General features: G+C 39.2%; 1 protein-coding gene across 1 annotated transcript; it reads right to left on the reverse strand.

The window, feature by feature from the left end:
• Nucleotides 1-1,426: 1,426 nt before the first annotated feature.
• On the reverse strand, nt 1,427-12,604 carry LOC131876597 (uncharacterized). The gene is made up of 3 exons (XM_059222037.1): nt 12,590-12,604; nt 10,858-11,171; nt 1,427-1,739 (listed from the first exon to the last, which is right to left on the reverse strand). The coding sequence occupies exons 1-3, from the start codon at nt 12,602-12,604 to the stop codon at nt 1,427-1,429; spliced, it is 642 nt and encodes a 213-aa protein (XP_059078020.1).
• Between the last annotated feature and the right edge of the window lie 430 nt (nt 12,605-13,034).

Raw genomic sequence — 13,034 nt, forward strand, 5'->3', positions numbered from 1 at the left:
GTATGCATTTGGGGGTCATAAGGGGAGTAAATATGGCCTTGAGCCTTTTTGGGGGGCATAAGGAATGAGGAAGTATTTTTGGTTGCATTTGTGTTGCCATGAGGTGGTTTATGTTGTATTGTTTTGGCATGTATTCTCCCCATAGGTACTTGGTCCACTTCCACCCATGGAAGAGTCACCATGAAGTGGTGAATGTGTAGCTTGGGAAGGGAAATTTGAATGTAAGTGTTTTCCTATGTTTGTGAAGAGTTTGCATGTTTGTAGCCCGTCTAGTGCTTGGTTCTCAAAGCTCGGGGGTGGCTTCTAGTAAGCCTAGGCTGGGAGGTGAGCTTCCCATGGTCAAAAATGTGTTTAATGCAGGTTGCATGGGAATGGGAAAGGAAGGAATGAAGAACTAAGTTGCTGTTTTATGTTGCAGAAATTAGTTAATAAGACAATATATTCTCTTTTGGAGTTGTAAATGAAAAGAAAAGAAAAGAGCTAGATTGTGTTATTTATAAGGAAAGAGGATTTTGTATTCCATGTTAGCTTGTAAAAGAAAAAGATAGGCAATGATGTATTTATTTTCCAAATAGTAAAGCAATGTATTGGAAAGGAAAAATGTAAATGTTTATTTGCCAAAATCTTTGTGTTCATCTTTATTTGTAATAAGTTTCAAAAAAAAAAACACATGTATAATGTCCTCACTCTAGTTAGTGTTGCAAAGAGGTGAAGGAATGTACTAAATAGGGTATGAATCTTCATGATTTGCAAAAGAGAAAATAAAAGGAAAATTTTTACCAAATGCCTATTTAAGATTTCTGCTCCTAGATGTAGTTTATTACTGCATGTTTCTTATGTTAATAAGCTGCTGTATATAAATAAATCAGTTAGGTATTTATCTCTGATTAGCAGAAATAAATCTTTTTTTTATATTAGTCTAGTTATCCTTCAAAAAAAAAGGAGCACTTAGTGTTAGGTATATTTGCTATACAAAAGGTCACACTGCTATTTTCTGATAGATTTCCTTATTAGTTTTAAAGAAAGTTATGCCTTTTTGAGTTGCAAACTATCCTTATACAAATATATATATATATATATATATATATATATATATATATATTTATATATATATATTTATATATATATATATGTATTTATATAAAAATTTAAACAATAAGTATCATTTGAAGAACCTGTATTAAAAAGAAAGAAAATGATAGGGTTTCAGATCTGGTTCTAATACAAAAAAAGAGAGACTGATTTTAGTGCTAAGTCTCTCACTATATATATATATATATATATATATATATATTTATACATATATTTTTAATTACAATGATGTTATTAAAAAAAATATATTATAGAAACCTGATCGTTTAACCTTGCTTTTAGGAAAAATAAAATAAAAAATGAAATAAACTCGAAATGGTGCGTTTAACAACCATTAAACGTTTAAGTGAAATGAAACCCCCGCAAGATCGGCTTGGCGCGGGCCGCAGCAACCGGCAGCGGCGGCCGCAGCCTGCGGCATCCGCAGACTGCGGGCGGTGACGCCGTAGCCTGCGGCGGCGCCGTCCGCAGCCGGCGGTGTCGCGGCTGCGGTGGCCGCTCTGCCCCTCCCTTTCTCTCCGCCGCGTGTAGACCCTACCTGCGTCGTGTTGAAAACCTTACTCCGCCTCCCCGCGCGCACGATGGTTGCTGTAGACCCTCCGCCCGGTTCCTCTCGCTCGGCCCTGCTTCGTCGTCCACCCTGCACTCTTCACACCAACGCAAAAAAAAAAGATGTGTGGTTATGACGTGTTCGCCCTAACCCTAATTTCGGGTTAGGGCAACACTCACAAAGCTTTAAATATAAAAAGGGGGGGAAAATGATTTTTAAAAGGATAAGTATTACTTCTTTCCCCTCCCATTATGATAAATAAATATAAACTCATTTTTATAAAGTTATGAGTGCATGCATGGGTAAAAATGTAAATATATATATATATATATACAAATATATATATATGTATATATATTTATATATTTTATATAAATAAAAATAGTGGGATTAGTTTGGCATTTAATTTGTATTAAAATTGATAGAATGTGAAGATAAGTTTTGTACATTTTGGTTAATATTGGGCATAAGAAGGAGGAACGATATAAAATGATTTAATTACCTAGGTGGATTAGATTTTAAAAAGAATAATATAGGGGTGTGGCCACTAAATTTTTGTAGGGGCCAAAGAGGGCCAAATTAAGTATATGATTATAACGTAGTTTTAAATTATGGGGGTCTAAATTAAATAAAGTATATTATTCCAAGAGGTTTTTATTTTAGTAAAGTGATTTTAGACTATGGGGGCTTCAATTAATTAAGGTGTTTTAAATTACCAGGATAATTAAATTAGGAATCCTAGTGGATTAAGATAGATAAATAAGATAAATTTTAAAAAGTATATGGTCGAGATTAATTCGCCATTTTGGGATATTAATTATTTATTAATGAAGCTTAGTGAATTTCCGTTTTGGGAGAAATTTTAGTTCATTGATAACTTAGTTACCCTCTCTTCCTAAATTGGATTTAATTACCTGATTGACTCAAACATAGTTATGACCTAACCCAAAATGCATTATTTATTAAAGTTGATCGCACTTAGTTGATTATTTTAACTAAGTAAGTCACTAGTTAGTAAGTATTTTAACAAAAAAAAAAAAATTTCCGTTCGTGCCCAAAAGTGGGCATGACATTTTGGTATCAGAGCAAGGTTGCCAACACTAGGGAACCTTACTCCATTACGTTTCGCTACAATTGTTTAATTAATTAAATTGTATTTAATTTTATTTTTTAAACTAGCTAAAATATTTTCTCATAAAATAGTTATTTGTTTCATTTTATTTTATTTTCTTAAAAAGGATGCCTCCAACTACGCGACAAGCTCGCAAACGTGGAAGAGGCCCTAGGCGTGCATGCATGGCACGCGAAGAGGTCATTAGGGAGGAATCGGTTCAGGAAGTGAACCCAGCAGCTCCTCCCGAGCAATCAGTTGACCCAAACCGAGACATCTTGGTAGCCCTTCAGAACCTGATTGGACTAGTACAGGATAGGCTCCCAGCAGTAGATCACAATGTTGAGAACCAGAACTCAGGAAGTCATAGAATAGTAGAACGGGAACGGAGTAGGAGTCCACCTCCTAATCCCGTGGAGAGTCAGGCTGGGCATGAGCCCGAACCCATTCACCTACCAGCACCACCTCCAGCCGTAGCACCAGTGTATATTGAGAGGGCTCATCGGGATCCAGGGGATCTAATCAGAGAGGTTATGCGTCTTCAGCCACCATCATTTGGGGGATCTACCGATGGGGTAGAGGCAGAGGCATGGCTTTTAAGCCTAGATAGGTGCTTTGCATTGCGCTATTATGAGAGCAATCTAAAAGCACGTGCAGCGGTTCACCTATTGCGAGGAACAGCCTCCACATGGTGGAGACAGGAAGAATATAAGTGTGGCTTAGAGATAGAGACCCTCACTTGGGAGATTTTCACAGAGAGATTCAGGGAGAGGTATTTATCAGAGCATTTTAGACAGTGTAGGGTGGATGAGTTTCATGACCTCTAGCAGAAGGGTATGTCAGTGACACAGTACGAGAACAAGTTCTTTGAACTCTTACCTTATGTAGACTACCTGAAAGATGAAAAGCTTCTCGTCAACCGATTTATCAAAGGATTGAATTCCAGCATAGCAGGACCAGTGAGAATGGCCGCTCCAGGGAGCCTCCGGGTTGCCGTGGAGAAGGCTTTGATAGCTGAGGAGATTCAGGCTAGACCACATGACTCGAAGGATCGGTTTCAGAACCATAACCCTTCACCACAAACATATGGGTTTCAGAAACCCCATTGGAAAGGTAACAACAGGCACTCATCGGGGTTCTCCAAACCCCCTCCTCCGTAGCAGTCTCAGCAAAACCAGAGGCAAAAGCCTCCGTAGAATCAGCAGGGCACAAAGCCCAAGCAGTGGCAGTCACAGGGTCAGAGGCGAGATCAGAAATCTCAGGCTCCTTACACACCTCCGGCTAGGACTCAGCAGTCCTCTAGAGGTGGGTACAGTGGTTCTAGTAAGACAGGGGGACAGTCTTTCTCCAGACCACAGGGAGTACAGTTTCAGGCATGAGGCCCTTGCTTCACATGTGGAGCCATGGGACACATAGCGAGAGAGTGTCCTCAGGGTCAGATGACAGGGAATCAGAGGATGGCAGCATCAAAGCCGACAGTTGGGGACATGGGCAAGTCCCATAGGGTCTTCGCAGCAGTTGACAACCGCCAGGCAGAGCATCAGGCCACGGTTATTGAGGTAGCAGGTATGATTAGAGGTAGCAATGTATCTATATTATTTGATTCAGGAGCTACTGATTCTTTTATATCTCCATTGGTTGTGGAGCGTTGCGGGCTAGTGGCAACTAGGCAAGAGGTCAGTTGGGAAGTGGAATTAGCTTCAGGGGCCAGAGTGTCAGTGGAATCAGAGGTTAAGGGATGTCAGATTCAGATTGGCAACATCACCACCTTAGTAGACCTTAGAGTTACACCACTTGGATCATATGGCGTTGTACTTGGCATGGATTGGCTTTATGCCCATAGAGCCAAGATGGATTGTCACCTGAAAAGGATCGAGTGTGAGGATGATCATGGCTCTCCTATAGTGATCACTGGAATTCAGAGACCCGTGTCTCTTTGTATGATCTCCACCATGCAGCTTAAGCGGAGCATGCGAAAGGGATGTCAGTTATTTGCCATCACCATTAGCGATAGAGAAGAAGAGGAGGAAAGGGAACCATCTATTGACGACCATCCTATCCTTAGGGAATTTTCGGATGTATTTCCTTCAGAGTTACCTGGTATGCCGCCCCGTAGAGAGATTGATTTTCATATAGACCTTGTTCCAGGAGCCGAACCAATTTCAAGAGCACCATATAGAATGACCACAAATGAGCTTAATGAGCTCAAGATTCAGCTTGAGGAACTCCTAGAGAAGGGCCACATTCGCCCTAGTGTATCCCCTTGGGGTGCACCAGTCATCTTCGTGAAGAAGAAAGATGGATCTCTCCGATTATGCATGGACTACCGTCAGTTGAACAAAGTAACTATCAAGAACCGATACCCATTGCCCAGGATCAATGACTTGTTTGACCAACTTCAAGGTGCCAAAGTATTTTCCAAGATTGATCTAAAGTCAGGATACCATCAGTTGAGGATAGTGGAAAGTGATATCCACAAGACCGCATTTCACACTAGATATGGCCACTATGAGTTCACCATGGTTCCATTCGGTCTTACGAATGCCCCAGCAGTTTTTATGAGTCTCATGAATGGAGTATTCTGTACATTCCTCGACCGCTTTGTGATTGTGTTTCTTGACGACATTTTGATATATTCACGGAATGAGGAGGAACATGAGGAACACTTGAGGCAGGTTTTGCAGTGTTTGAGGGAAAATCAGTTGTATGGCAGTTTGTCGAAGTGTGCTTTCTTTAAAACTGAGATCAAGTACCTTGGTCATGTTATATCCGGTGATGGGATCTCAGTGGACCCATCCAAGATCAGAGCCATTATGGATTGGCCAGCACCCACCAGTGTGACAGAGGTCAGGAGCTTCATGGGCTTAGCAGGATATTACCGACGTTTTGTCGAGGGATTCTCTAGAATTGCTCATCCTATCACTTCTCTTCAGTGCAAAGGGAAGAAGTTTGAGTGGATGGAGAAGTGCGAGAAGGCCTTTCAGGAACTTAAAAAGGCACTTACTACCGCACCTATTCTTGTAGTACTAGATCCTTCAGCAGATTTCATGGTTTGCACGGATGCTTCCCTAGATGGTTTAGGAGCAGTACTTATGCAGAATGGCAGGGCTATAGCTTTTGAGTCTAGGAAACTCAAGACTCACAAGCTTAATTACCCCACTCATGACCTTGAGCTTGCAGCCGTAGTGCATGCACTTGTGAGATGGAGACATTTCCTTTTGGGTCATCACTTTGAGTTGCACTCAGACCATCAGAGCCTTCAGTACATATTTACTCAGCCGAATCTTAATGCACGACAGAGGAGATGGATGGAATTCTTGTGTGAGTATGATTTTGATGTTCACTACATCAAAGGGAAGGAAAATGTAGTTGCAGATGCTTTGAGTAGGAGACGTCACGAGGTATATACCATGTCTATGAGCACGGATTTGAGAGATCAGATCTTGCAACGACTGCCAGAGGACAGATGGTATTTAGAGGTTTGCGAGGCTATTCGATCTCAGGGAACTTTAGAAGGGAAATATGTGGATTATTCCTTAGAGTCCAATGGTTTATTACGCCATAGAGGGCACATCTATGTACCTTCTTCCGGGGGATTGTGAGAGTTCATTATCACAGAGGCTCATAGAGCTCCTTATGCAGCGCATCCCAGTGTCAAGAAGTTGCATGCAGACTTGAGAGAACTATATCATTGGTCTCCCTATGTCATCTCACCGCCATGATGCCATCTTGGTGACGGTTGACAAGTTGACCAAAGTGGCTCACTTTTCACCAGTTCGTACCACCTTCACAGCACCAGCAGTAGCACAGGTGTTTTTGCGAGACATTGTCAGACTTCATGGTGTTCCACGTAAGATCATTTCCGACAGGGATTCCCTCTTCACTTCATCTTTTTGGAAGGCATTACAGGCAGCTATGGGTACCAAACTCAATTTCAGTACAGCCTATCATCTGGAGACGGATGGCCAGACAGAGAGAGTTAATCAGGTGTTAGAGGATATGCTTCGCATGTACGTCATGGATCACCAGACCAGATGGGAGGAGTATCTTCCCTTAGTGGAGTTTGCCTATAACAATGGGCATCACACGTCCTTGGGAATGCCACCCTATCAGGCATTATATGGCAGGCCTTGTAGGACACCATTGAGTTGGGACCGCATAGAGGACAGAGTTGCTATTGGTCCAGAGATAGTTCAGGATATGGAGCAGCAGGTGGATTTGATTAGGCAGCGTCTTAGAGAGGCCCAGGATAGACAGAAGAAATATGCAGATGCGAAGAGGGTTGATCGTAGCTACTCAGTTGGAGACAGAGTCTTCTTGAGAGTGCGACCACATAAGAGTCCAATCCATTATGGAAAGGGTTCTAAGCTCGCACCTCGATTTGTAGGACCATTTGAGATCCTTGAGAGGATAGGGCCAGTTGCCTACCGTCTAGCATTGCCACCTAGCCTGTCACGCATCCATGATGTGTTTCATGTTTCAGTTTTGAGGAAGTATATCTATGATGAGTCTCATATTTTAGATTGGGATGCTTTGCAGGTGGAGTCGGACAGGCAGCTAGCTTTGGAGCCCATTCGCATTTTGGCACGCCGGACGCTAAGCCTTCGAGGGCAAGAACTGGACCAGGTTAGAGTCCAGTGGGATTGCTATGATGAGGTCACAGCCTCATTGGAGGATGCAGCACTTATGAGATCATAGTACCCCCACCTTTTTGATGAACTCCAGGAGGAAGTTCATGCCTAGAGGGGGAGGGTGTGAGGCCCTACCCCGATCCCGATTCAGTTTGACATTTTCAGTTATTTGCATATTGAGACTATTATGGTTGCTTTATTTTATGCATTATGGACTTAGAACTTATATGATTCCATGATTTGGATCACACTGACATTTGTTGATGTTTTATTTCATGCATGATGATTATGAAACTTTAGATTTGTTACTAGAATAGAATTACATTATGATGGTGAATGTCGTTATTGGAAAATTGCAGGATTTCATTTTGATGATAGAAAAATGATGCATATTTATGAATGGTTCATTTTTGGGAAATTATGTTAATTGCATATGTGAAATTGAATTTGAAACAAATGAGATATTGAATTATTGTTGTCAAATGTATGAGTGTTTGATGTGCAATGGAATCCATGTATTTGATTATGTATAATTGTGATTATTTGGAGTTACTAATGTGCTAATTGAGATGCGCAGGAAAATTATCCATGTGACCATGGAATTTAATGGAGAACCAAGCCTAGACCAATGTGCGTTTGTTAAGCCGGGAGTTGTCTATTTGGAGAGACAACAACCCCTCCCTTGTAATGTATTTTATTTGTGATGTGTATAATGCTTGAGTGTAAAATTTAATTTATATGTAATTGTGTAATCCTTCAAGAGACCAATTTTCCATGTGTGATTTTTATATTGTATTTTGTTGTGTCACTTGACACATGTGCTGATTAAGTGTCATTGATTTTGACTTGTCTCTTGGAGGGAGTTTTGTTTCTACCAAAGCCATTCAAAAACATGAGTGTGGTCCCAAATTTGTCTTGGGTAGGGAGTCATGGGAGTGGTCAACTCAAGCTTGACCCGTAGGTAAACTTCAGTGGGGTTTCCAAAGGGTTTAATGGACTCCTAGGGCAAGTTTTTAGGCTTTTCCAAGGGTCCAAAGGGTATACCTATGGGTTAGGGGCATTTTGCAACATGTGACTTCTCCCATGTGACTAAGTAGTCACTTCGAAAAGTGGTGTTTTCAAGATGCACGAAAATTCAACTTAGGAAGTTCTTCCTAGGATAGAGAACCTTCCTTTTAGAAGTTAAACTCTCTTCCCCATCTTCTTCCACCTTTTCCCTTTCCAATTTTGGTAATGTGTAAGAGTTTGGGAAGGGCAACCAATGGGAACTCACACCTCACCCAAGGGGTTGGGAAGTGTGTGAGAGGCCTTCTTAGGCAAGAATTTGGAAACTTAGTGAGTAATCACCCACTCTCCTTTCTTGGAGATTATGCTTGTTTTGAAAAAGTTAGTAGGAGTTTAGCATTTTTGGAGGAATTTGGAGAAAGTTAGTGTGGAATTGGGCAGCTCATCCCCAACTAAAGTTAGCAAACCTTTTGGCAGAATAAGGTTGGTTACTCCCTTCTTCCTCTTGTTATGTTGTAAATGTTAGTTTATGTTGTTTTGTAAAAGAAAAGAGTTGCTTGAAAGATTGTGTTTTATGAAGTTTTTGTGTTGAAGTTAAAATGTGTAGTTTTCTTTTCTATGTGTTTGTTTGTGTTTCTTGTTGTTTTTTGGGAGTGTCCAAGATCTCCTATCCTTGGGAGGGTAGGAAGATCTTGGGGTGGAAGGAGTATGACAGCCATGGGTGAGAAGCTCTCCTCATGGAGAGTGTTCTCAAGGGTGTCCTTGGTGACCCTTGATGCATAGCCTTGTGTATGCATTTGGGGGTCATAAGGGGAGTAAATATGGCCTTGAGCCTTTTTGGGGGGCATAAGGAATGAGGAAGTATTTTTGGTTGCATTTGTGTTGCCATGAGGTGGTTTATGTTGTATTGTTTTGGCATGCATTCTCCCCATAGGTACTTGGTCCACTTCCACCCATGGAAGAGTCACCATGAAAGTGGTGAATGTGTACCTTGGGAAGGGAAATTTGAATGTAAGTGTTTTCCTATGTTTGTGAAGAGTTTGCATGTTTGTAGCCCGTCTAGTGCTTGGTTCTCCAAGCTCAGGGGTGGCTTCTAGTAAGCCTAGGCTGGGAGGTGAGCTTCCCATGGTCAAAAATGTGTTTAATGCAGGTTGCATGGGAATGGGAAAGGAAGGAATGAAGAACTAAGTTGCTGTTTTATGTTGCAGAAATTAGTTAATAAGACAATATATTCTCTTTTGGAGTTGTAAATGAAAAGAAAAGAAAAGAGCTAGTTTGTGTTATTTATAAGGAAAGAGGATTTTGTATTCCATGTTAGCTTGTAAAAGAAAAAGATAGGCAATGATGTATTTATTTTCCAAATAGTAAAGCAATGTATTGGAAAGGAAAAATGTAAATGTTTATTTGCCAAAATCTTTGTGTTCATCTTTATTTGTAATAAGTTTCAAAAAAAAAAACACATGTATAATGTCCTCACTCTAGTTAGTGTTGCAAAGAGGTGAAGGAATGTACTAAATAGGGTATGAATCTTCATGATTTGCAAAAGAGAAAATAAAAGGAAAACTTTTACCAAATGCCTATTTAAGATTTCTGCTCCTAGATGTAGTTTATTACTGCATGTTTCTTATGTTAATAAGCTGCTGTATATAAATAAATTAGTTAGGTATTTATCTCTGATTAGCAGAAATAAATCTTTTTTTTATATTAGTCTAGTTATCCTTCAAAAAAAAAGGAGCACTTAGTGTTAGGTATATTTGCTATACAAAAGGTCACACTGCTATTTTCTGATAGATTTCCTTATTAGTTTTAAAGAAAGTTATGCCTTTTTGAGTTGCAAACTATCCTTATACAAATAAATATATATATATATATATATATATATATATATATTTATATATATATATATACATATATTTATATATATATATATATATATATGTATTTATATACAAATTTAAACAATAAGTATCATTTGAAGAACCTGTATTAAAAAGAAAGAAAATGATAGGGTTTCAGATCTGGTTCTAATACAAAAAAAGGGAGACTGATTTTAGTGCTAAGTCTCTCACTATATATATATATATATATATTTATACATATATATCTCTTTTATAAGAAATCTGCCAGTCATCTTACAGAAAACCTTATGCATTTTTTTATTTTTACCAGATTATATACACATGTATAGACACATATATATATATATATATATATATATATTTATACATATATTTTTAATTACAATGATGTTATTAAAAAAAATATATTATAGAAACCTGATCGTTTAAGCTTGCTTTAAGGAAAAAAAAAAAAAAAATGAAATAAACTCGAAATGGTGCGTTTAACAACCATTAAACGTTTAAGTGAAATGAAACCCCCGCAAGATCGGCTTGGCGCGGGCCGCAGCAACCGGCGGCGGCGGCCGCAGCCTGCGGCATCCGCAGACTGCGGGCGGCGGCGGCCGCAGCCTGCGGTATCCGCAGACTACGGGCGGCGACGCCGCAGCCTGCGGCGGCGCCGTACACAGCCGGCGGTGTCGCGGCTGCGGTGGCCGCTCCGCCCCTCCCTTTCTCTCCGCCGCGTGTCCGTAGCCTGCGGCGGCGCCGTCCGCAGCCGGCGGTGTCACGGCTGCGGTGGCCGCTCCGCCCCTCCCTTTCTCTCCACCGCGTGTAGACCCTGCCTGCGTCGTGTTGAAAACCTTACTCCGCCTCCCTGCGCACGCGATGGTTGCTGTAGACCCTCCGCCCGGTTCCTCTCGCTCGGCCCTGCTTCGTCGTCCACCCTACACTCTTCACACCAACGCAAAAAAAAAAGATGTGTGGTTATGACGTGTTCACCCTAACCCTAATTTCGGGTTAGGGCAACACTCACAAAGCTTTAAATATAAAAAGGGGGGGAAAATGATTTTTAAAAGGATAAGTATTACTTCTTTCCCCTCCCCTTATGATAAATAAATATAAACTCATTTTTATAAAGTTATGGGTGCATGCATGGGTAAAAATGTAAATATATATATATATATATATAAAAATATATATATATATGTATATATATTTATATATTTTATATAAATAAAAATAGTGGGATTAGTTTGGCATTTAATTTGTATTAAAATTGATAGAATGTGAAGATAAGTTTTGTACATTTTGGTTAATATTGGGCATAAGAAGGAGGAATGATATAAAATGATTTAATTACCTAGGTGGATTAGATTTTAAAAAGAATAATATAGGGGTGTGGCCACTAAATTTTTGTAGGGGCCAAAGAGGGCCAAATTAAGTATATGATTATAACGTAGTTTTAAATTATGGGGGTCTAAATTAAATAAAGTATATTATTCCAAGAGGTTTTTATTTTAGTAAAGTGATTTTAGACTATGGGGGCTTCAATTAATTAAGGTGTTTTAAATTACCAGGATAATTAAATTAGGAATCCTAGTGGATTAAGATAGATAAATAAGATAAATTTTAAAAAGTATATGGTCGAGATTAATTCGCCATTTTGGGATATTAATTATTTATTAATGAAGCTTAGTGAATTTCCGTTTTGGGAGAAATTTTAGTTCATTGATAACTTAGTTACCCTCTCTTCCTAAATTGGATTTAATTACCTGATTGACTCAAACATAGTTATGACCTAACCCAAAATGCATTATTTATTAAAGTTGATCGCACTTAGTTGATTATTTTAACTAAGTCACTAGTTAGTAAGTATTTTAACAAAAAAAAAAAAATTTCTGTTCGTGCCCAAAAGTGGGCATGACATTGGCCACATTGGAGAAAAGGGTCTAAGGACATTGAAAAATTAAAAACTTTGTTGAAGGTTTGAATTATTGTAATCTTGACTTTGATTTTTGTGAGCAATGCATTTATGGAAAAAAAAACTACGTTCAGTTTTACTCGAGTTCTCATAAAACTTGTGGTGTTTTAGATCTTATTCATTCTGATGTGTTTGGTCCTGTAGATGTTTCTTCAATTGGAAAATCCACATATTATGTCTCTTTTATTGATGATTTTAGTAGAAGGACATGGTTATATTTTCTAAAGAGTAAATCTAAAGTTTTCAGTTGATTTAAAGAATTTAAAGCAATGGTTGAGTTGCAGAATGGAAAGAAAATTAAAATTTTGAGGACTGATAATGGTGGTGAATTTTTCTCTAATGATTTTGATAGATTCTATAAAGATTGTGGCATTAGCAAACAAAAGACAACTCCATATTCTCCACAAAAAAATGAAGTTGCAAAAAGAATGAACAAGACACTGATGGAGAAGGCTAGGAGTATGTTGAGTGGTGTTGTTCTAGAATAAATGTTTTGGGCTGAAGCTATTGCCATTGCTTTCTATCTGATTAACAAGTCTCCTACATTAGCCCTTGTTGATAAAATGCCTATCGAAGCATGGTTGAGTCACAAGCCTTCATTGAGACATCTTAGAGTTTTTGGTTGTGAGGCATATGTACATGTACTAAAGGAGAAGTAGACAAAGTTGGAGAACAAGGTTGTGAAATATAACTTCATCGGGTATAGTTATGGTGTGAAAGGATACAAGCTTTGGGACCCTATTGTACAAAAGGAAATTCATAGTAGAAGTGTTATTTTTAGAGAAATTAAGTCTCCTTTTGTTACATTGCAGCTAGAATAGGCTAA

The sequence above is a fragment of the Cryptomeria japonica genome, chromosome 6 (genome assembly GCF_030272615.1).
Source record: "Cryptomeria japonica chromosome 6, Sugi_1.0, whole genome shotgun sequence".
In the NCBI taxonomy this organism is placed as follows: domain Eukaryota; kingdom Viridiplantae; phylum Streptophyta; class Pinopsida; order Cupressales; family Cupressaceae; genus Cryptomeria; species Cryptomeria japonica.

Excerpts from the sequence above, each read along its gene's own strand:
- LOC131876597 (XM_059222037.1), bottom strand. Across the intron at positions 1,740-10,857 it reads GTAGTCTGCGGATACCGCAG|AGTGCAGGGTGGACGACGAA; the intron begins GCTGCGGCCGCC and ends GTTGGTGTGAAG.